General features: G+C 39.9%; 1 protein-coding gene across 8 annotated transcripts in view; it reads right to left on the bottom strand.

The window, feature by feature from the left end:
• CTNND2 (catenin delta 2) overlaps window positions 1–23,645 on the bottom strand; it is a 944,271-nt gene that overhangs the window by 376,653 nt on the left and 543,973 nt on the right. For all 8 annotated transcript variants that reach the window (XM_066374395.1, XM_066374422.1, XM_066374405.1 and 5 more), the window contains one exon: window positions 10,077–10,271. In XM_066374395.1, coding sequence (XP_066230492.1) covers window positions 10,077–10,271 — 195 coding nt within the window. The remainder of the gene's footprint in view (window positions 1–10,076; window positions 10,272–23,645) is intronic.

The raw sequence follows: 23,645 nt of genomic DNA, 5'->3' as shown, positions 1-23,645 counted from the left end.
AATGATGAGACCTAAAATTAAGTGAAATGTCTACCACAGATATAGAGAAGAGATGGGCTTATAATATGAATTAGTGACCTATTGTATTGAAAAAAAAATTACAAATTGATATGTAACTAGTTTACACTGTTTCAAATTAAACTGAATTGATTGAGATATGCAAAAACATACAAAATATTTTTTAAGCAGAAAAATCTAACTCTGTTCATTTCTACAAAAATCAAAGGATGGAAATACATATAGTTATCTTCATTTTACTTTACGGTGTTTTGAGTCTTAGTCTGACAGTGATATAACAATATTAAGAAAAAAGACAGTGGGCTATGAAACCTAAGATCAGGCCCTGGCTGGTGGGCTCAGTGGTAAAGCGTTGGCCCAGTGTGTGCAGCGTGTTCTGGGTTCAATTCCCAGTTGGGGCACACGGGAGAAGTGACCATTTGTTTCTCCACCCTTCCTCCTCTTCTTTCTCTCTCTCTCTTTTTCTCTCTTCCCCTCCCTCAGCCATCGCACGGTTGGAAGAAGTTTGTGCCGGGCACTGAGGATGGCTCCATGGCCAAACCTCAGGTGCCAAAATAGCTCGGTTGCTGAGCAACAGAGCAACAGCCCAGATGGGCAGAGCATCAACAGGCAGAGGGCTTGCCGGGTGGATCCCAGTCGGGTCACTTGTGGGAGTGTCTCTCTGTCTCCCCACTTCTCACTTAAGGAAAATTTAAAAAAGAAAAGAAAAGTAAAGAAACCTATGATCAGTAAACAACTTTGGGAAAGATATTAAAAAAATCACAATCATATTTATAGCACTTGACAAATGGCCCTTTAGAACTATCATTCCTGAATTCATAGGTGGCTAAATATCTGTTAGGTCACAGTACATACAATAACTGATAAGAATTTCAAAATATAAAATCAGAGTTCAAGAAATAAATTAGAGACTGATCAATGGAATGAAAATAATATAAAATACCAATACAAATGGGAAAAATATACTACATTAAGAACAGGTTATATGATCATATAGAAAAAAAATGTGTAAGGATCTAAGAGTCTCAAGCTAACTACTAGTAATGTAACTAATGACTTATAGGTATTTTAAAGCATGGCATTAAAAAATTACTTCGGCCTGACCTGTGGTGGCACAGTGGATAAAGCGTCAACCTGGAATGCTGAGGTTGCCAGTTCAAAACCCTGGGCTTGCCTGGTCAAGGCACATATGGGAGTTGATGCTTCCTGCTCCTCCCCCCCTCTCATTCTCTCTCCTCTCTAAAAATTAATAAAAGTAAAAAAAAAAAATTTTTTTAATAAATAAATAAATAATTTAAAAAAAATTACTTCAACACATAAAGACTAGATTCTACCTTCTTGCCTTGCCTGTGCAGACATTGGTGTGGCTTATGCAACCATGGCTCTCTATTGGCATGGATGAGCAGATGTGGGTCACATTATTAAAAGGCTTTTTTGTTTGTTTGTTTGTTTAGGAGTTTATTTGTATTTTTTCCAAAGTTAGAAGCGGGGAGGCAGACAGAGAGACTCACGCATGTGCCCAACCGGGAACCACCTGGCATGCTCACCAGGGGGCATTGCTCTGCTCATCTGGGGCGTTGCTGGGTTGCAGTCAGAGCCAATCTAGTGCCTGAGGTGGAGGCCTTGGAGCCATCCTCAGTGCCCAGGGCCAACTTTGCTCCAATGGAGCCTTGGCTGAAGCAGGGGAACAGAGAGACAGAGAGGAAGGAGAGAGGGAAGGATGGAGAAGCAAATGGCACCTCTCCTGTGTGCCCTGAGCAGGAATTGAACCAGGAACTTCCATACACCAGGCCGACACTCTACCGCTGAGCAAACCAGACAGGGCCAAAAGGCTTTCTTTTAATACAGTATTTCTTTCCTTTAATTCCTGTCTTAATATACATTTTCTCTGAGTTGAGTTTTAGAGCTCAGTTGACCAAACCGCCTACCTTCTAGGATTCCTCTATTCGATTGAGCCTTTTGTGACAAACATTTGAAGTGGAAGGCACCTCATCAGCTCAGTAAACACTCCTTTTCTCACCTGCCCTGCAAACAGCCCCTTCTCCCTCAACAAGCTCTTAGAACTCAATGAACCAGAACACTGGTCTCTTTGTGGAGAATTTAGAAGTAGCCTCTTCAGCAGGTGACTTGATGCTTCACTCCACATCTATGTTGTTCAGAAAATTATCTGTTTTCCATAGAGCTACACAAATAAAGGTCTGATGTGTAAAGAAAAAAAGAGAGGGAAATATAGAGAGATATGTTTTATGTCTTATATTTGGAAGAGGGGACGAGGGAACTTTTTAAATAAAATTAAACGTTCTCCAGGTACTTTGATGATGATAGATGCTTACATGCATTATTTCCTGACAGTGGAAAAAAGAACAAAATAAAATGAAACTGGCACATGAAGAAACTTAGGGAAGACATAAAATAGGATTCAACAAAAGGAAGAAACTATTTTTGTTGTATTATTTATCTTTCTTTTTTAGGTGTATCTTTATATATAAAAACATAAAACAATTACATGTTCCATAAATATAAATTAAGCATGTAATAAGCTGATTAAATAATATGTATTCCCTTTGCAAGCTCAGAAAATAAAATGGCTTAGGTGACAGTGGGTCCAAGAATATAGCCTACACACTCCTCAGGAGAGTTCAATTCTATTACTTTAGGAATGAGGAACCCTTAGCACCCAATCCACTATGTTTCCAACAGTATTATCACTTAGTACTTAATCCTACATTTTCTGTACTCTGCACAGCTTGATTCATCTAAAATCAACGGAAAATTATATAAGGGTAAATTTAAGATAATCTTTTTTTTTTTTTTTTTTTTTTTGTATTTTTCCAAAGTGAGAAGCAGGGCAGAGGCATACAGACTTCTGCATGCGCCTGACTGGAATCCACCTGGCATGCCCACCAGGGGGCGATACTCGGCCCTTCTGGGGCATTGCTCCGCTGCAACCAGAGCCATTCTAGTGCCTGAGGTGGAGGCCATGGTGCCATCCTCAGTGCCCAGGCCAACTTTGCTCCAATGGAGCCTTGACTGCAAGAGGGGAAGAGAGAGATAAAGAGAAAAGAGAGAGGGAAGGGTGGAGAAGCAAATGGGCGTTTCTCCTGTGTGCCCTGGCTGGGAATTGAATCCAGGACTTCCACACACCAGGCCAACACTCTACTGCTGAACCAACTGGCCAGGGCCTAACATAATCTTTTATACATCAGATATTACGCTTGTGGGGAGAGGACTTTATGCAGAATTTTTAGTATTAAAGGAATCATTATTATTGGAGTTGATATTGTTGTTTCTGAATTTTACCATGAACTGTTCTATCTTCCTTCAGCTATACATAGATTTTTTATTTACACCATTTTAGGTGAACTAATATAGGCAATATAAGTAAGCATCTGGAAGCTATTCCTGGATTTAAGATATTGCTTATTATTGGGCTTGTTAAACATTTCCAGTTGGGTAATAATGTGACCGTATATTTTTAGATTAAAAAGATATTTAAAAAAAATTTTTTTTTTTTTAGAGAGGGAGAGAAGCAGGGAGAGAGAAGAGAGAGAGAGAGAGAGCGAGAGAGAGACAGGATCATCGAGCTGTTCCTGTTTGTGCCCCAACTAGGGATCGAACAGGCAACCTCTGCGCTTCTGGATGCTCTTCCAACCAAAAACAAGTAAAGGTTTTAACTAAGAAGTTATGAAACACTAATTTGACTTGATCTAATTTTTATAGTTTGAAGTACAACATTTCATAAGTAATAAACTGCTAATAATCCACATTTTTGTGGACTCAAGCAATGATTTTAATTGAAAATATTATTTACATATTATTGAAGAACAGTAATTAAATTTTATGAATATGAAGGTTCTATGTAATCCTTCCATAAATTCATTAAGCGCTGGCTATTACTGCAGAGAATTAAGATTTTTTTAAAAATACTTTGCCCACATGTGCAAATATTTTCAACACATTCTTTTCTTTTTATGTTGCAATATTCATCAACCTTATAAAGATATTCAGCATGTTTTCTTCTTGCAATGTGTCTATAATAATTCATTCTTCATTAGAAGCTGACACTTTCATCATAGAAAGCTTGTTTTCTCTACCCAGAATTACATTTATATAAAAGAAAATTCACGTGTCTATCATCGCAGCAGACCTTGGCCATTTTCACTAGTTTAGAAAGATGTGTTTGGGGGTTGTCAGAGTCAAGCATTTGTGTTCATCAAAGAATTCCCAAGGTGAAAGTCATCAATGTGCCTTGAGTTTGAAATAAAAATTTATGTTATTTAGTTTCTGTTTAATAGACTTTACCATAAGCAAATCCATGAGGCTCACACAGTCCTTGTCTGACTGTACTCACTGTATAACCTCTGGTTTTGAGAAGCCTTATCCCAGATGAAAGGTATATTTTATTTAAAGACACCTTAGTTAAAAGTGTGCCTTTTTACATTTTCATTGGGCAAAACATTAGACTGGTTGGTTGTCCTATAAAAACAGGTGGGCGTATTCACACTATAATCCTACTCACTGGCCTACTTTTCCTGCTGCCATCCAACAATTCTGCTCCCTGCCCTGCTCAGGGAGAGCAAGAATGGCAGCCAGACCATCTTTCTCTCTCCTCGTTGACTGGCCCTACGAGAAAGGAGTGGCTGTCATATCTGGTGAGATGGCACTCTCTGGGGAGCCCTGTTGACCATGACCACTGCTGAGTCAGTGGTTTTTACCTGAATCAGAGGATTTTACCTTCTGTTGGGCTATCAGATCTCTGGGGCTCTGATGCTGGCTTCTGTCCTGGGGCACATGGGCCGCTGGTCAACTTTCTCTCTACCTCCCCACTCAGAGCACATCTGGGCCCAGGAGTGCTGTTGGGGCTCCCGGAGAGCCTGCTCTCTTCTGTTGGACGTGGTGTGGGAAGAGGTCTGCGGTTCTGGTCTTGCAGTGCCTGGGGTGCCTGGGCTGAGGCGGTGGAGTTAGGTCTGGGGTGGGGGGCAAAAGACCCTCTTCAGACCATGTTCTCTGGCACAGCTGTGGCCAACAGGGTGCCTACCCAGCTGAATAACATCCTATTAATTTCCCACATGAACAGTGAACTTGTTTGTGTTTCACCATCCAGAAGCCTGGAGTGAAAGAGAGGCGGGAAGTAGGATTTGTGCACCCTGGTCCTCTAACACGTGTTTAAATACATATAAATGCATGTGTGTAGTAAGGTCACCAGTATCAGAGCCAGCGAGGGTTAATTTAGGAAAGCCTGGAGAATCTTTTCTGATTACGCAAAGGCAGACCGTGCTCCTCATCTGAGTCAGTGTCTGACATTTGCATTAACCTTTATAACAAAGTCACAGGGTGAGGGGCTTAGGATGGCAGCCAAAAAGGAGGTGGAAAAGGAAGACTGAGAAGACCAATGGAAAAAGGTGCTGGGAGGTTGAGACTAAGGGGCAACACTGGGAAGTCCCCTTTGGTGGGGAAGTTTAGGGAGTTTTAACATTTCATCTTCAATTTCTACAGCGTCTCTCGGTCTTCCCTGTGCAGTCATGTCCTTATGTGTCTTTCAGTTATTACTCAGGAAAGCCTTCCTGGTATTTGGGTCAAAGGAGGACCAGGATGGGGCTAGTCCAGAGCTGAGCAGGGCAGGGAGAGCAGAGTGGCTACAAAGCCAAGAGGAATGTGGGAACCTGAGCTGGGGAGGAGCACAGCGCAGCCCTGAATGACCAGGGGAGGATGTGGATGAAAATCCACACCTTCCCACACTCTAGCTCCCCCGCAAAGGCAGCAGAGGAAGGCAGCCTCAGGATAAACAGAAGGAGGAGTCTGTGTATTGCACAATCTCGTGTTACAGGTTATCCAGAAAAGAAAAACACTACATGCTGTTTAGTGTTTTTAATAATACTTTGTCTTAAATTTTGTCTGGAATATTTATGTAACCCTTAAAATATTACCTTTCATCACCAGTTAGTTTTCCATATTTTAGTGACTTTCTGTGATAGGAGAGTGAACATGTTTAAGGACAAGGAGTAGATTTAAGCCTCTTCAAATCTACTAGTGCATCTAGCACGTGCCATGTCTTCAGTAAATATTGTATTTCAATAACAGTGTATAGAAAACCCCAAAGCTCTATAGATGAAAATGAATCTATATTTATTTTGCTTTTAATGATAATTTTGTAATAAAGGGTCAGTGAACTGAGACAACTGTGAGGAGCTCAGTTTCTAAGGCAAGACTGCCTGGGTGAGAAGGTTTCAAGACTAGGTTACAACCTGTATGACCCGGGCAGATTACTCAACGTCTCTGTGCCTCAGTATTCCGATCTGTAGAGTGTCCTAAGAGCACCTCCTTCATAGGGTGGTTCTGGGGGTTTGTAAACACATTCAAGGCATTTAAAGCAGTGCCTGAAAGTAGTGGCATGCTATCTACTTTTGTCACCCTGACTCATCTGCTTGATACTTCCGAATCTCTAGTAATTCCCTGTTTAGGCAAGTACACTATCTTCATTCCCTAGTCCTGACTCCTTGAAGAGGGACAACTGGCTTCCAGTTCCCCTGCCCACTCTCCCTGAAGGATCATCTAGAAATGCTTTAAGGATTAACCTAGAGAAACGCCAGCCAGTGGCCTGAAACTTAAGGTCAGAAAGATAAGACTGGTTGCTCCAGTCACTGGGCCACCAATCTGAGCAAAGAGCCAGAGGCTCCTGAACACTTCCAGTCTGACAGGTCCCTAAGAGCATGTGGTCTTTTCCCAAAGAGTTAGGATACTTGCTCTGGCCCTGGAGCCTCTTCGAGGTCTGAAACAGTGTCCCTAATGTGGGTTGTGTACAATACATGGGAGGTGAAAATGCCCCCTAGATATGGATATGGGAAAGCAATCCTACAATGTTTCTTTATACCAAAAATTTTTTGCAAGGGGGAGAGAGAGAGAGACAGAAAGAGAGAGACAGAGAGATGAAAAGCATCAACTCATAGTTGTGTCACTTTAGTTGTCCACTGATTGCTTCTCATACGCGCCTTGACTGCGGTGCTCCAGCCAAGCCAGTGACCCCTTGCTCAAGCCAGCAACCTTGGGATTCAAGCCAGTGACCTTTGGGCTCAAGCCAGAGACCTTGGGGTCATGCTGGTAATCTTTGCTCAAGCTGGTGACCCTGCGCTCAAGCTGGTGAGTTTGTGCTCAAGCTGGTGAGCCTGTGTTCAAGCTGACAATCGTGGGGTTTCGAACCAGGGTCCTCAGCATTCCAGGTTGATGCTCGATCCACTGTGCCACAACTGGTCAGGCTCTTTATACCAATTTTTAATCTTGACTTTTACTAGGTATAATTTCATAACATTATACCATGTGTATATAACTTATGAGTAAAAGATATATACCCATATTACAGGCATTTTCTCAAAAATGGGTTCTGATAATTCCTGGAGTTGCAGGGTTAGCTGAGAAAGTGTAAGAATTTTCAATGAAGTGAATTAAGCATAAAAATGAGGAGTAACTGGGGTGGGTGGCAGCTTGTAGCTTTATGCTTAGGAGCTAGAGAGAGATGGTTCTCTCTACCTGTCATCCCAAAAGACCACCCACTGCACTTCTGGAAATTTCCTTAATGCTGCATTAAGTCAGCAAATTTCCTCAAAAATGTCTCAAGTTCCAAAGCGCAGGCTAGTATGGGGTCCCTGACATCTGGATGTCACAACCTCAGCTGCTGTCTGCCAGGGCAGAGATCACCATTACTTGGAAAAGCACAGGTGAACAGGTTTTCCCCTTGAAGGACCCAGAGGCCGCTGCTGCCCTCTACACTTCTTCACTCACTCAGCACAGCTCTCTGTCCACGGCTGAGTGCAGGGGTCGGGAAAGCTTTTTGTACAGGGCCAGAAAGTAAACCCTCAGCTTTACCATCTGGTCTGTGTCACGACTGCTCAGCTCGGCCACTGCAGCGGGAACGGCACGAGAGCTGAGCCTTACGAATGAGTGCGGCTGTACTCCAATAACTTTACTTACGAACACTCGGATTTGGAATTCATATACGTCTTACATGTCACAAAACAGACTCCATATTTTTATTGTAAACCATTTAAAACATGCTTATCTCATGAGCGCTACTGCAACGTAGATACCTGGGCTGGGTCCAGGAGCCCCAGTTTGCTGACTCGTCTTAGAAAAAACTCTACAGTTTTATATTTTAAAAGTGTGAATGTCTTCCTCGTCTTTCACCTGACATAGATGAATGAAGTATTTATTTCTTATTGTGGCTAATTTTTCATGAACCCCTCCCAAAGTTTATTAATGAGATCATTCTAAGATCAGAGAATGAGCATAATCCCTTTTGTTGTCAGTTTTTATTCAAATTAGATATCAAGCATCACTGACACTTATCTCTGTCTTTCGTAAGTGGCATATAAAACTAAAATTACCTTAGTTAATAATGTGCAACAAACTAAATGCTAAAATAGCTCAATCCCATAAGGCAGGGGTCTCAAACTCGCGGCCCGCTGGCCGCATGAGGCCCGCCGAACAATTTTGTGCGGCCCGCAGACTAATCCACGAAGTTCAAAATATTTTGGATAAAATTAAGTAAGCCTAGGGGCCTACTTGTATTTTTCATTTCTCTAGCATCCTAGCTAGATATTAGCTTAGTTAACAGCAGTTGTGATGCGAACTACAGTTTCTGGTCGTTTTGTGACACTGAGTAAACTGCATGTACAATTGTGCTTGTTGTACTGATTTTTTTTGTTTTCAACTGCAGTGAGAAAAGTGTTGCGTAACAGTTGCCTTTTGTAGACCTAGTGCGGCCCGCCGAACGGCTGTGATCTTGCTCTGCGGCCCACATGCTGAGTTGAGTTTGAGACCCCTGCCATAAGGGATGGACTTAGTAAACTGGAGGTGAGGGAGATTCTCACAAGAATAAGTGGGTATTCTCGTCCACATAAACCAAAATATGTATTATTACCATGGGATGGCATTTACGATGTCAAAAAGAAAATAAAGAGTATTTTGTGCCGTTTTCCCTGTGATTCGATAAAATACTGAAATGTAAATATCAATAATCAACTATAAAAGCAACTTAGCTTGACTGGACTTCCAAACGTGTAATTTAGTATCATAATGCAGCTTAACAAAATTGCTATGGTTTTCCTTCGTGGTAACTAGAAGTTCCAACTGTCTGAAGATGCGGAGCCCTGAGTGCCAAGTTCTGGTCCAGAGCTTCTGCTTTCCCGCGCCTCAGCCCCTCCGGGGTGATGTGTGTCTTAGACAGGAAGCCGAGAGGGCTCCTCTCTGCTAGTCAGCTACAGGGCATTTCCTCAGGTTTCTTAGCAATCTGAGGATTTATAATAAGTGCAGTTCTCAACATCTTATTTATACCTATTTTACAGTTAAGATAAGTGTTCTCTGTCACATGGAATCATGACAGTTGACCAGTTATTTTGCAAATGGCTGCACGTTCTGGGAAAACCACGTGCCTTTCTTCATGTGGCCTCTGGTGGTGTTCAATTCAAAAGAAGTATTTAATTCAGGAGAGTTATACAGTTGATTGAATCACATGCAATGGCCAATATCCAACCTTTAAATAATAATTTCACATGATTCAAACCAATAGTATGCATGAAATAAATTCTCAGTTTGCTTCACAAAGTATGCTACACTTTTAGTGGATACATATTTTTCCCCAAGCTTGCCAAATAAGTAGACAATATCATTTAAAAAATACTTACCAACATTAGGCATATGCCTTTTACGTCCCATATAATGACTGCTTTCTTGAAGTACTTATATTCAGTAAATATATTAATAATGATAAATCAAAAAAATTAGTCCTGCTTCCTTCAATTTGCCTTTTTGACAAAGTAAGCTTATAACCTCCATGGTACTTCCTTCATTTACAAGATACTCAGGGAGGTAAAGTGGACTCAGGGTCATCATCACAAACATTAATGATAGAAGCAGGTCATGATGCTTGTAAGGAGAGTGGGCACACACATGCACATACGTGCACATACCACAGACACACACCTTTCACGAGGGAGTGTTTTGTAAGTGCCCAAGCCCGCCCACCCGTCCTGGACAGGCTACTGGGAGGGGTCTTGAATACACACCTGTGCTCGTGCGGTAGGTGCCGGTGTGTGCTGGCGGCAGAGGGTCCCCCTGGCTCTGGCTGAGACTCCTCATAGGGGGCTTCTGATAGACGCGGTCTTCATAGATGGGGTCTATGTGGTGCTCTGGGGACTGCAGGGCCCGCAGCTCTGGGCCCAGGTGGCCGTGCTGGCTGCTGTATGAGGCCCGGGACCCAGCTGAAATATAATAACAGGAGACATGAAGACCCGACCAGCATTCAAACAGGACTTGTTTTATCAAAGATGTATCTGATTTTTTTTTAACAAATAATGTTGAAATCTGCAGAAAATCAAATGAATAACATGAAATGGCAGAAATATGTCAAGCTAATCAGCTTATCGGTATCACCCAGCTGCCTTGCTTTGCTCCTGAACCTGATTTCCTCATAAGGATGCTAATGATTCTGAGATAAATCCACACTGAACAGGGCCACTGAAACATCATTTTTCTCAGTCTAACGAATGTCGTTGGCTTCCTCACTAACGGGATCAGGTAGACAGTCAAACCTAAATACCTCTTATCATCCCAGAGTCCTTGCACCTTAAACTTTACAACAGAAATTATTAAAGTCATGGGCCAATGAATAAGCCACGATGGCAAGCCATGTTTATGTTGTTTCTGAAAAGTGAGCCAGAATGTGTTCCCATCAGCAGTTTTTCCCTGGACAATGAATAAACCAAAATGTTCAGACTTGCAACTGCCTAAGTCCCTAAAAGAAGCAGACTATTTAAAAATGGGTTTTAATTATATTTTGCTTTACTCCAATTGAGACATCTGCATTTAGTGTACCTACCTCTGAAGAAGGTAATAATGGCTGTCAGTAACTGGTTTAATTTATAAGTTGGGGCTACATGTCCCTCACCGTAGAGTAGTTGTAAATCATTATATGTCTCATTTCGTTGCATTGTATGGGAAGAGGGGTGGCTTGGGAGCAATGCTGTAAGTCAGACAGAGAATGTCTGCACACAGGGAAATAGAGTTGTATGAGGGCTACAAGGTTGAGTTGACACAAGGAAAAGAAGATGTTAATTGAGACCAATATTTTGTTGGAGGTACAGTCAAAATCACAGAGACAGAAGTGCCAGGAGAATCATCTCCATCGAGGCAGATGGGGTAAAGGACATCAAGGGAAGGGCGCAGGGCATCCAGGAGAAATGGTTACCTAATGATGGTGAGTAGAGCACACACAAACACCAAGCGAGGCTGCTGCTGACTTTAGGAGAGACCTTTGGCTAAATCTCCAAACCTAATACCCAGATGGCACTCTGGGATTCACTGCCAACTGCCTTTCAACAGCCCCAATTCTGAGCGCTTCGCCCCAGCCTCCAGCAATAGGGTATAGAAATTCCTTGATTTGGGTGGTATCTGTGGACAGCTTTACCTCTGTTCTGCTCTCTTTCCTGGGGGACCACTTTTAAGCCAATAGCTTCAATGCTCAATGATTACACTGCTCCTCCAGGATCATCTAATGAAAAGGATTTTAATATTCTTGTCTAGTATATTTGAGAAAAAAGTCATTCAAAAGCTTAGAAATTGCCAACAGATAAATGTTTTACTGATATATTCTACACAGGCTGCTTTAAATTTAAATAAGCAGAGGATAGAGGATTTCTGAATGAGTGGAGCAGTGTTGAGAATTCTATGAATTCAGTGTTAATAAAAATCACTGACTATTTTGAGGAAAGGGAATGAATAGGGCAGGCAACCACCTTACCTTTCCCCTTGCTAATAATTCAATCCTGATGCAGATAGCACTCGGATGAATGACAGATTCAAAATAACTGCTCTGCATAATTAGGTTCATTGCATCTGATTGACCACATGCCAACACCACATTAAGTATTATCTCACGTCCATATTTTCCAAGAATATATTTTATGGCCCTGGCCAGGTAGTGCAGTTGGTTAGAGTGTTGTCCCAACGTGCGGAGGTTGCAGGTTTAATCTCCCAGTCAAGACAGATACAAGAAGCAACCAATAATGACATGAAGAAGTAGAAAAACAAATCAGTGTTTCTCTTTTTTCTCTCTGTCTCTGTCTCTCTCCCTTCCTGTCTTTCTAAAATAAATCAATAAACAAAAATTAAAGAAAAAAAGAATACATGTAAAGTACAGTCCTTGAGTTCCTGCTGTCAATTCTTCCTGTTTCTGAAGGTTTTGATAATACTGCCAATAACTTACAAGTTTTAAAGCAAGAAAAGTCATTACAACTGACCACTGAACAACGCATGGGTTAGGGACACTAACCCCCACACAGTCAAGAATCCCCGTGTAACTTTTGACTTCCTCAAACTTAACTATTGATAGCCTACTGTTGACTGGAAGCCTTACCAATAACACAAATAGTTGACTGACACATATTTTGCATGTTTCATGAAGTATATATTATATTATTACAATAAAGATAGAGAAAAAAGTTAAGATCATAAGAGAAAATACATTTATAATACTGTATTTATCAATGCCATACGTTTATCTTTCTGTTTACAAGATGAAAAAAAAATTGTGTATAAGTGGACTGCCCAGTTCAAACCTGTGTTGTTCAAAGGTCAACTGTCTGCCCAAATGTTTTATAGTTAAACATTATCTGTCACTGACAGAGTTAAAGATATAACTTAACTGACATCCCTTGACTCTACACCTCTAAAAACATCGAACATTGAGGAATGAGAGGACCTGCCGACCTTCCACATGGTCATATGATGTGAGGGTGTGTCTGAAAAATCCTCTTACTATAAGCATTTACTGGGCATTTGGAAATTTTTTTAGTATACTGTGAGTCAGAAATTAATGAGCGACCTCCCTAGGCAAGGGACAAGAATCTTAGATAAGGTCTACCTCTGTAGCTATTACACTTACTATGAACTGATATTAAGAAAAAACATAATAGTAGAATTACTAAATATTTGAATAATATACTATACATTTTTATTAGCATGCTCTTGATAATACTATAAGTTCATAGTGTTTCCCTGTGGAAACATTTGTGCAAAATACATCTGCATATTTAAGCATTAGGCATAGCACTGAATGAGATAAGACTTTCTAAAAGGAGTATTGTTTATACTTTCTTTTATCCATTGTGAGCAGGTTTCAAATGGGTAGGCAAGTTATTGGCAAGAGAAACAGAGATAACTATGAGAAAGAAGAGACAAGGAGCTAAAGGTTAAAAGTGGAAATTTGGGAATTCATACTTTCTACCACTCATGCTCAAAAAAGACCCATACTAACAAGACCTTTTTTATTTTGCAATTTCAAAAAAAGTTCTCACACAACCACTTCTGGAAATATGCTCCAAAAGTTCATGAAGTGGTGTACATATCTGCTGATTCAAAGAAAATGTACTTTTCTTTAGCAGGAATATTATTTTTTACCATTACGGTCTGTTTGATGAGTCCTCAGCACCACACTGGACTCGGAATACCATTAGTAAGCATTTACATCATTGACAAGAACTGAAACAATGTTATTATAACAACATGCTGGAGAAACTGACTTTGTCCAAAATGTCACAAATGTCCAGGACAGTTATGACAATGGAGCACAATTCTGAGCACAATTCTCACCTTGACCACGGGGAGGGTTCACAACGGTAGCTTGACAAGGTGCAAGGGACACATGAGTGGCCAGAGAGCAAAGGGAAAGCAGAGCCCACAGACCAGACCAGCTGCAAAGAGGTCCCCCACTGGCTTTTTTAAAATGTTGAGTTCATTGATTTTTTGAGAGAGAGGAAGAGGGAGAGAGGGAGGGAGGGGAGGGGAGAGAGAGAGAGAGAGAGAGAGAGAAAGAGAGAGAGAGAGAGAGAGAGAGAAATATCAATCTGTTCCCATTAGTGCCCTGACCAGGGATTGAACCAGCACAGCAACCTCTGCACTTTAGGACGAGGTTCTAACCAACCGAGCCATCTGGCCAGGGCAAAGTCTCCCCATTGCTAAAGGCAAAGGTCATGCAAGTGTCATACCTGTATCTATATTGCATTTTGTGACCAATTTTCTCAACAATGCTTACATCATCCAATGTGAACATCTCTGTGCTGTCATATTGTTTTATTTTTCTTACTTCTCTTCTTCACAAGACAGTTTGGGTCTACAGAGCTCAGGCATTGGCAATTTTTATCTGTAATGTGATTTTGAAATTGATAGGTTGAAGACTCATGTCTGGAACATGAATGTTCGGCTTATAGGCTAAGAGAGGTTGTGACCCGGGAGTGCCAAAGCAGACAGTAATAGCCCCATGGGTGGTCTGTGTGGGCCACGCCTCCTGCAGGTCCAGGAGCCCTGAAGAACAGGGGAGAACCTGCAAACTGATGTAGCACTGGGCTTGAGATAGCGGCTGTGTAAGACCTACCATTTGTCATAAAATGCCAGTCACCTGCTCACTGCTGCTAAGGCTGACTTGAATGGATACACGGATGTCTCAGAACCCAAGTCACTCCCGGCCACTTGGCTGTGGCGTTGGTGGAGGGAGAAGAGAGGAAAGGGTTCAGTTCTGTGGCATCGGAAGAGGTACAAACTCTAGGAGCACAGAGGGGTGGGCAGATTGGACCATGGAGAGGACACTAGACTATGACATCCCCTGCTTCTATGTAGCACCAGCACCGCTATTTACACAAGCAAGTCCTACGCAGAAGCTCGAGATCACGACTCCCCGTCAAATTCTGCACATAACAAGTGGCTTTACAAATGTAGAAGTATAGTGTTTAACAGTTGACGTAAAAAAGAAATAGCATCTAAAGTAGTAATTCTGCTGCTGTTTCTTGAGTCAATTTTTCTCAAACAACTTGAAATAAGAAGCCAAGTTTGGGTCCTCGATCTGTGTCTAACCAGCTGAGTGAATCAAAAAAGCCACTGAACCTCTCTGAGCCTCCGTTTCCTCAAGTGTAAAAATACAAATAGCAATATGTGCATTTGTATCACATAAAATTGTTGGAGATCAAGATGAGAGTGATCACTTATGAAATGGATACATGATAAAACAGCCTATGATAGGTATTCTCGTGTCACTTAGTCCCAGAATAAAATGATGTTATCTCATGAAAATGCATCTTTTGAATGGAAGAAAAACAAACACTTCTTAACAAAAACCATCACAGACAACAGTGTGATTGCTGAGGGTGGGACATGGGGTGTCGGGGGAATTGGATGAGGGTATGGAGGGACAAATGGTGATGGATGGAGATTTGACTTGGGGGGGCGCGGTGAACACACAAAACAGTGTACAGAAGGTGTGTAGTAGAATTACGGATCTGAAACCTGTATAATTTTGTTAAGCAGGTTACCTCAATAAATTCAATTTTTAAGAAATCATCAAAATATCAAAAACAGATTGAATTTTGAAATATTATAAATGACAAAAATTTTTATAATTTTGTAAAATACTGCCAAATGTAAATCTTACAGTTTATTTTTATTTTCTTAAATAAGCCAACATTAGGGTTGCTTTGAAATGAATAATTGCAAAGAATGCAGGAATGAATTTAGTCCAAAGGGAAAGATATATTAAAATGACCAAGAAAAGGTAGAATTGTTTTTAAAAAAGGATATGGCATAAATTAAACCTGCAAACTGAAGATAACAAACATTTGCTAATCTAGTGGGAAGCCAGCAACAGACTTGCAGGGAGTTGTTGACATGGAAAATAACCATGAAGCTGAAGGGCGGAAGCGTCCCTCTCCGCCTTGCTTGTCTCATCCTCACACCACATTTTCACTGGGTCAGAGAATCCGACAGGCTCCGTTTTCATCTAGCCAGCTATATGCAACACATTTTTAGACCAATTTGCAAACTAATGTCTATATGCTACATGAATCAATTATATGTACTAGTTACTCCAAACTGATCAATACAGTCCTTCATTCAACATATATTTACTGAGTGTCTCAACAACGTCTAGGAGTTGAGAACACTACAGTGCTTAAGACAGACCGGGTCTCTGGCCTTGGATATAAGTAAGTGAGGTTCTTTTTCAGCATCTGATATTTCAGCAGAAAACTTCCTGAGGACAGAGAAGGAGCCACAGCAGAAAAAGTCCTATTTCTCAGCAAGGGGGCACTAGCAGCCAGGCCCTCTGTTAGAGATTTATTTCATAATCTTTATAGAAATGATTTTTTACTACCTATTTAGTCCATATGGTGTTGTAAAAAATATGAGTTCATACTAAGTGGATTGTAAGAACTGAACAGATATTTTCTTAGCTCAAAAGTTCACAATCACAGTAACTACATCTTTATCAAAAGGACTGGAAATACTCAACAGAAGATCATACATAAACTCATGAGAATTTCATGACTAAAGATTAAGCTCATATACACACATATATATATATATATTTGCATTAGAATTTTCCTTCCTTAGAATATGATTAATTTTCAAATCTTTGATTATTCCCCAAAGAATCATCTGGAGGACTCTTTGAAATGCTGATTCCTGAACACAACCTCCAAAAGAACTGGGTTCAGGTCATCTGAGCGGGGAGTGGCACACAGCACTGACTGGGCACCCCCACGCTTTTTATTTATAGCAGGGATCAGAAGGAAAGTCATCCTGTCCTCAATAAAGTAGAGAGAGAGGAGACAGGCATATTTAAAAGAAAGAAATATGTAATGTGTTACAACCCTCAATTTATAATTTCTTGTTTTCTTCAAATAATATTTAGTACCATGTTATGCCAAATTACTGACTAGAATGAAACAAATTCATTCCATTTTTCATTATGACCCATTCACATTCTTTTATTTCTAGACCATATAATTTATGACTCTCTAATTTAATGCAAATTCACTTGCTTTGCATGAAAAATACATTTTTGCATGCTTTCAGTTGGAAATATCAATATTAGGTTCTGAAAGACAAAATGCCATTGATCTGTGTGCACTTCAAATTTGGGAGCCAGTTTCAAACACTCATTTGCAAAGAAATGGAAGGAGAAAAAAAGGGGGCCTCTGAATGACAGCAGTTAGTCGGCCAGAGCAGCAGACTCAATGCGCTTGTGCACAGGAAGAAGAGATAAGCGCTCTCATTTCTGAGATAAAGAGCTGTCTTCAGAAGAAGAGCTATAAATGTCTTGCCCTATGAAGGAAAGTCTAAAGTAAAATCTAGGAATTCAGGTATTAAAAAAAATTGTGCAAACTTCATACACTGATATATATATGGCAAAACTACATCTTTGAAGGACAAAATAGAACTTTTCTAGAAAAGTTTGGAGACTGGAAAAAAGATTTTCCCCTCACAAATCCCCTCCCCCCCACCCGGTGCCTCCTCCCTCGCTGAATACCCTTGCTGAGGGGTGCGTTCTTTGCCCATCACTAAGCAACGTGGCTAGTCAGCATTACCTGTGCAGTTAGGTAGCCTTCCCTCTGTGATGTTTATGACTTTGAAATAGTTATTCTGTGGATTTTGAGCATCTTAAAATTCTGATTTAATATAGGTCATCATTAAACTTGAGGGAGAAAGAGTACATCAACTAATAAACACTTTTATTTATTTATTTTTATTTTTTTGTATTTTTCTGAAGCTGGAAACGGGGAGAGACAGTCAGACAGACTCCCGCATGCGCCCAACTGGGATCCACCCGGCACGCCCACCAGGGGCAAACGCTCTGCCCACCAGGGGGCGATGCTCTGCCCCTCCGGGGCGTCGCCCCGCCTCGACCAGAGCCACTCCAGCGCCTGGAGCAGAGGCCAAGGAGCCATCCCCAGCGCCCGGGCCATCCTTGCTCCAATGGAGCCTCGGCTGCGGGAGGGGAAGAGAGAGACAGAGAGAAAGGAGGGGTGGGGTGGAGAAGCAAATGGGCGCTTCTCTCCCATGTGCCCTGGCCGGGAATCTAACCCTGGTCCCCCGCACGCCAGGCCGACGCTCCACCGCTGAGCCAACCGGCCAGGGAATAAACACTTTTAGAAATACAAAAGGTATCAGAATTTGGGTTAATATTATTAGGTCATAAATACATGCTAATTGCAGAGAAATATAATTCTTAAAACTTACATCTGAGTACCTCTCACAATACTTACTTGTTTCATTCTTGATTTTTGTTTTTGACTCAAATCAAAATGCCAAAATCTACTTTCTATTTCTGTGCTAATTCAGAAATTAATTTTAGTCTTTGAAAGGTTCAAAAATATTTCCTTGTGTATCCTAAGTCAATCCATGAACTAAATTTCATTTGCAAGTGATCATTAATTAATTCATTGAATTAGTTTGACATCTCATCTCATCTCATGTTGTTATAAGTGTTAATAGATATGGACACATTTTCTATATACAGGTAGAGTGATGTTTAGAAGTGAAATTATTAATTTGTATGGAGTCAATAATAAAACCTCATTGAAGCCTAATAATTTCAATGTAACAGGCCACGTGATGATATAAAATAATCTATGTTAATTAAGTTTGTTTTGGAAGGCAAAAATGCCCTGTTTCATCTACTTTATAAATCCTAGGTTTTTATATCCTACATACACTAAGGTAACACACAACTTTGCTGCTATCACGTGGAACTTGAATGCTCACACAGTCTGACTAGTTACAAAACACAGAAGGATTTGTTCCTGTAACTTTCTTGATGACGTTTCCAATATAAGTTACTGTAATTATGAAGTCTCAACATACCTTTTACCAAATGAATACTATAATCCATTGGGAGTCAAATGCTTTCCAGTAAGAATAATTTAAAGGTCAAAATCACTGGTCAGGAAGCAGCAGTAAGTGTGCCCATGTGACCTTATCCTTTCTAAGAGCATACAACGCCGGTTCTTATATTTTCACTCTAACCACAAGCAGTGCTCTCCAAGCTGTTAAAAAAACAGGCTTCTTCAATTCCTTTTGTGACAGGTCAGCCATGGAAAGTAATGAGACAGTGGATGAGACAGTGGTAATGGGTTATAATGAGCTCTGTGGAGTCTGGTATCTTTGTATTCTTCAGATGGGCCATTTTCCATTTTTATTTTCAGTCAAAGGTCATGTGGCTTTGCATTTATGGTGGAGTGAAGAGTGTACTGCATCAGCACTTGGGTACCGCGTCAAGTTAAAGAGGAGCCTGTAAAAACCTACCCGTCTAGGATGGCACTGGTACTAGTGAAACGCACAAGGCGAACCACGGTGGGTTGGCACCTGTCACCGATGCCTGCTTTTGGTTCCTTATCTCAGGGGAGGTAGAGAGTAGCTCTGAATATACCAGCACCTATACCAGTGTTTCTCAAAATACCACATGCATGAGTCTCCTGATTAAAATTCAGGTTCTGACCCAGTAGGTTTGGGGAAGGGCCTGAGGTTCTGCATTTTTAACAAGTTCTCAGGCGATGTCTGATTCTCTGTATTAGTTGATGGTGGAGTCATTGCAGTGACGATGTGTATTCTGCGAACTCTTAGGAGTCATTCTAAAGATAACTTCAGTGGAACTGCAACCCTGCAAACCCCAATGAAGCTGGTGAGAGGACTTCCAGAAAGACTCGACTCAGGTACCCCAAATCCACAACTAACACTGGGCAGAATAAGAAATTGGAGGAAGGTAAATTTTGAATTGTAATATTTCTTTGTACAGAAGGGCAACATAATTTGATCTTAGACTTGTAAGTAAAACATTTTGACATGACTTGTAAAAGTTTAATCTGTGAGTGTTCATGTTTACCTGGGAGGGGCTTCCTATAGAAAATTGGCTCCCAAACCTACTTCCTCCCTGGGAACAGCTTCGGCAGCAGCATCCTGCGTGGAATGGACCAGGAGCTTGTCTCTCCGTGGCCTTCTTATTGTCCTAATTAATGACTGATGCAGAGCAATCCATGATTTGGTGTTTTACTAATTAGTCACTTATCAGAGTTTTTAATGACCAGTCTCATATTTACACAGATACTCATCTTTATCAACAAGGTGGATAAAATTCAATGAGTGTCATTTTACTTCTCAACAGCTGCCTTTTAATGCCCCATCAGTGCAATATAGGAACATCTGGAATCTGGCTTCCAGACCTAATTGCTATGGATAATTATGAATATTTCCATGGAAAGAATCCAAGACAAGGTGCTCCTAACCCATCTCTCTTTTTTTTTTTCATATTGAGATGCAAAGCAGGACAGACAGACAGGCATCACCTTCAGGGAACCAGAAGTCCCCATTCTGCCACTGAAGGTGCTGCTGAGTGATGTAGGAACTGAAGCTAAGTTTTCATTCTTGTGTATGTGATTTTTGGCCATCAAAGGTTCCAGATGATATCCTCAATGTTTGGACAAGGAAAAGAGTTTTATCAGATAAAACTAGGCTTAAGTTTACCATTTTCTCCATAGATAAGTTGTAATACTTTGCAACATACGTGAACTAAAGATGTTTTGCATCTCAGCATCTTAAACTTAGGTCTTTTTACCCAGAATGAATCAGATCTATCATAGACAGGCTGCACAAATTTCTTCTCAAAAATTAGATAGTTAGCTTCTGAAATCTAAACTTAAAATATATTCTCCCTGTATAATTTTTTCTACTGCTTTGTATGTTTCACCAACACCCACAGAGTGGCCTTGGTGATCATTTCAAAAGAAAAAGATACCATTAACTCTCAACAGAATTTTTAAGGGAAAATGGCAAATAAACTGCTTCAAAGAGTAATTGTTCTCTCTGTTTACATTTTATAAATTCTTTATATCAATACTTTATTAAATTTTTATTATTTCATTCAACATAATATTGAGCATATAGAAGAGTTTGAGAAGAGAGGAATTATGCTGTATAATAAACAGATCTTGGAGGTCTAACAATTTTCCTTGATTCTTTCTTGGCTAAAGCTTTAATATTTGTATGTGTGTATTTTAGAATCCAATTAGTAGCTGCATTATATGTAAATAATTATTATTTGAATACCGGTTATATTATTTGAAACATAACTTCTTACTATAATGCACCATTGATGAGATCATATAACTTATAATTCTCACACCCTATTTTTCATCTGTTGTCTTTGTCCAAAGAAGTTACTACTAAACCACCAATTGGCGTGTTATGGTAATGATGTTAGCGATAACTTTATGGTAGAGAAAATTATCTCTGTTGACTCTTCCACTGAAAAACAAATACTATACATTTACTAAAAGGCTGTCCAGATAAAGTGGGCTGTTTATGGCCATGTCAACAACCACCAGAAAATTACTCAGTCATGGAGAAAACCAAGGGCATCAGGCCTGAATAAATATCTGTGAGTATGTATATGTGTTTATTTTTATTCTGAAAAGATTCTGAAGAGAAATACAAACTCATTTGCCTTTTCTACATCAATAATTTTTAAAAAGCTTATGTTTAGAATATATAATAATAAAAATTATATGTATTATGTTAAAGATATCTATTCTGTGTAACATGGACTAAATATATGACAAATAATTTTGTAACAAAAATTACATAATGTACTTTGTTTAAATATAGTGGTAGGAAGGATTCTAATGCAGATTTGGTTGTAAATTAACTCTATTTTGAGAGATAATAAGTTATTAATTATTTAAGATTATTTATATATCTGCTAAAACAGTCTCCACACCAATAATGAACTATCAGAAAAAAACCTAAAAAAGTCCCATTTACAACTGCATCAAAACAACAAACAAACAAACAAACAAAACACCCTAGGAATAAATTTAACCAAAGAGGTGAAAGATCTGTACTTAGAAAATTGAGACATTGAAGAAAGAAATTAAAGAAGATACTAATAAATATGGAAGCATATACTGTGCTCATGCATAGGAAAAATTAATTTATTAAAATGTCCATATTACCCAAAGAAGTCTATAGATTCAATGCAATTCCCGTCAAAATACTAATGGCATATTTCACAGAACTAGAGCAAACAATCCAAAAATTTGTGCGGAAACACAAATGACCCTGAATAGCAACAGATATCTTTAAAAATAAGAATAAAGTAGGAGGTATCACACCACATGCTATTAAATTATACTACAAGGCTATAGTAATCAAAACAGCACAGTACTGGCATAAAAACAGACACATAGGTGAATGGACCTATATAGAGAGCCTAGAAATAAACTAACACCTATGTGGTCAATGACTCTATGACAAAGGAAGCAAGAACATACAAATGAAACAAAGATAGTCTGTTCAATAAATGGTGCTGGGGAAATTGGATAGCTACATGCAAAAAGGAAACTGGACTACCTTCTTATGCCATATATAAGAGTAAACTCAAAATGGATTAAAGATTTACATGTAAAACATAAAATCTTAAAACCTAGAAAAATATATAAGTTGTAAAATCTCAGACATTTCTTTTAGCAATATATTTTCTGACATATCTTCTCAAACAAAGGCAACAAACAAATATAAACAAATGGGATTACATCAAAATGTTTTTGCACAGCAAGGGATACAATCAACAAAACAAAAAGACAATCTACTGAATGGAAGAAGATATTTGCCAATGATAAATCTGACAAGGGGTTATTATCCAAAATGTATTAAAAAATCAGACAAGTCAACATCAGAAAAACAAATAATTAAAAATTGAGCAGAAGACCTGAATAAACACTACTCCAAAGAAGACATAGAGAGATGGCCAAAAGACATATAAAAAGTTGCTCAACATCTCTAATCATCAGAGAATTGCAAATCAAAATCACAATGAGAAAACACCTAATGTCTGTCAGAATGGCTATCATCAATAAATCAATCAACAAACAGCAAGTATTAGCCAGGATGTGGAGAAATGGGAACCCTAGTGCACTGTTGGTGGGAATGCAGATTGGTACAACCACTATGGAAAACATTGGGAAGTTCCTCAAAAAATTAAAAATTGAAGCCCTGGCCATTTGGCTCAGTGGATAGAGAGTCAGATAGCATGTGGATGTCCCAGGTTTTATCCCCAGTCAGGGCACATATGAGAAGTGACCATATGCTTCTCTCCCCCTTCTCTCCCTCTCCCCCTCTTGCAGCCAGTGGCTCAGTTGGTCCAAGTGCTAGCCCCAGGTGCTGCGGTTAGCTTGACTGGTCTGAGCATCAACCCTAGACTGGGGTTGTCAGGTAGATCCTAGTAGGGGCGCATGTAGGAGTCTATCTCTCTATCTCCCTTACTCTAAAAAAATAATGATTTTAAAAAGGTTAAAAAAATTAAAAATTGAAATGCCTGAAGATCTAGTGATGCCACTTCTGGGAATATACTTGAAAACAAACACCCACCAAAACACCAATTCAAAAGAATATATCCACTCCTGTGTTCACTGCAGCATTATTTACAATAGTCAAGCTATAGAAGCAACCCAGTTCCTACCGATAGATGAGTAGATTAAAAAAAGTAGTGGTACAGCCTGACTAGGTGGTGGCGCAGTGGATAGAGCATTGGACCAGGATGCAGAGGACCCAGGTTCAAGACCCCGAGGTCACCAGCTTGAGTGCAGGCTCATCTGGTTTGAGCAAGGCTTACCAGCTTGAGCCCAAGGTCTGCTGGAGCCCCCTGGTCAAGGCACATATGAGAAATCAATCAATGCACAACTAAGGAGCCACAATGAAGAATTGATGTTTCTCATCTCTCTCCCTTCCTGTCTATTTGTTCCTATCTGTCCCTCTCT

Source organism: Saccopteryx leptura, chromosome 1, assembly GCF_036850995.1.
Source record: "Saccopteryx leptura isolate mSacLep1 chromosome 1, mSacLep1_pri_phased_curated, whole genome shotgun sequence".
NCBI lineage: Eukaryota > Metazoa > Chordata > Mammalia > Chiroptera > Emballonuridae > Saccopteryx > Saccopteryx leptura.
This window is presented reverse-complemented; position numbering and strand designations above follow the sequence as displayed.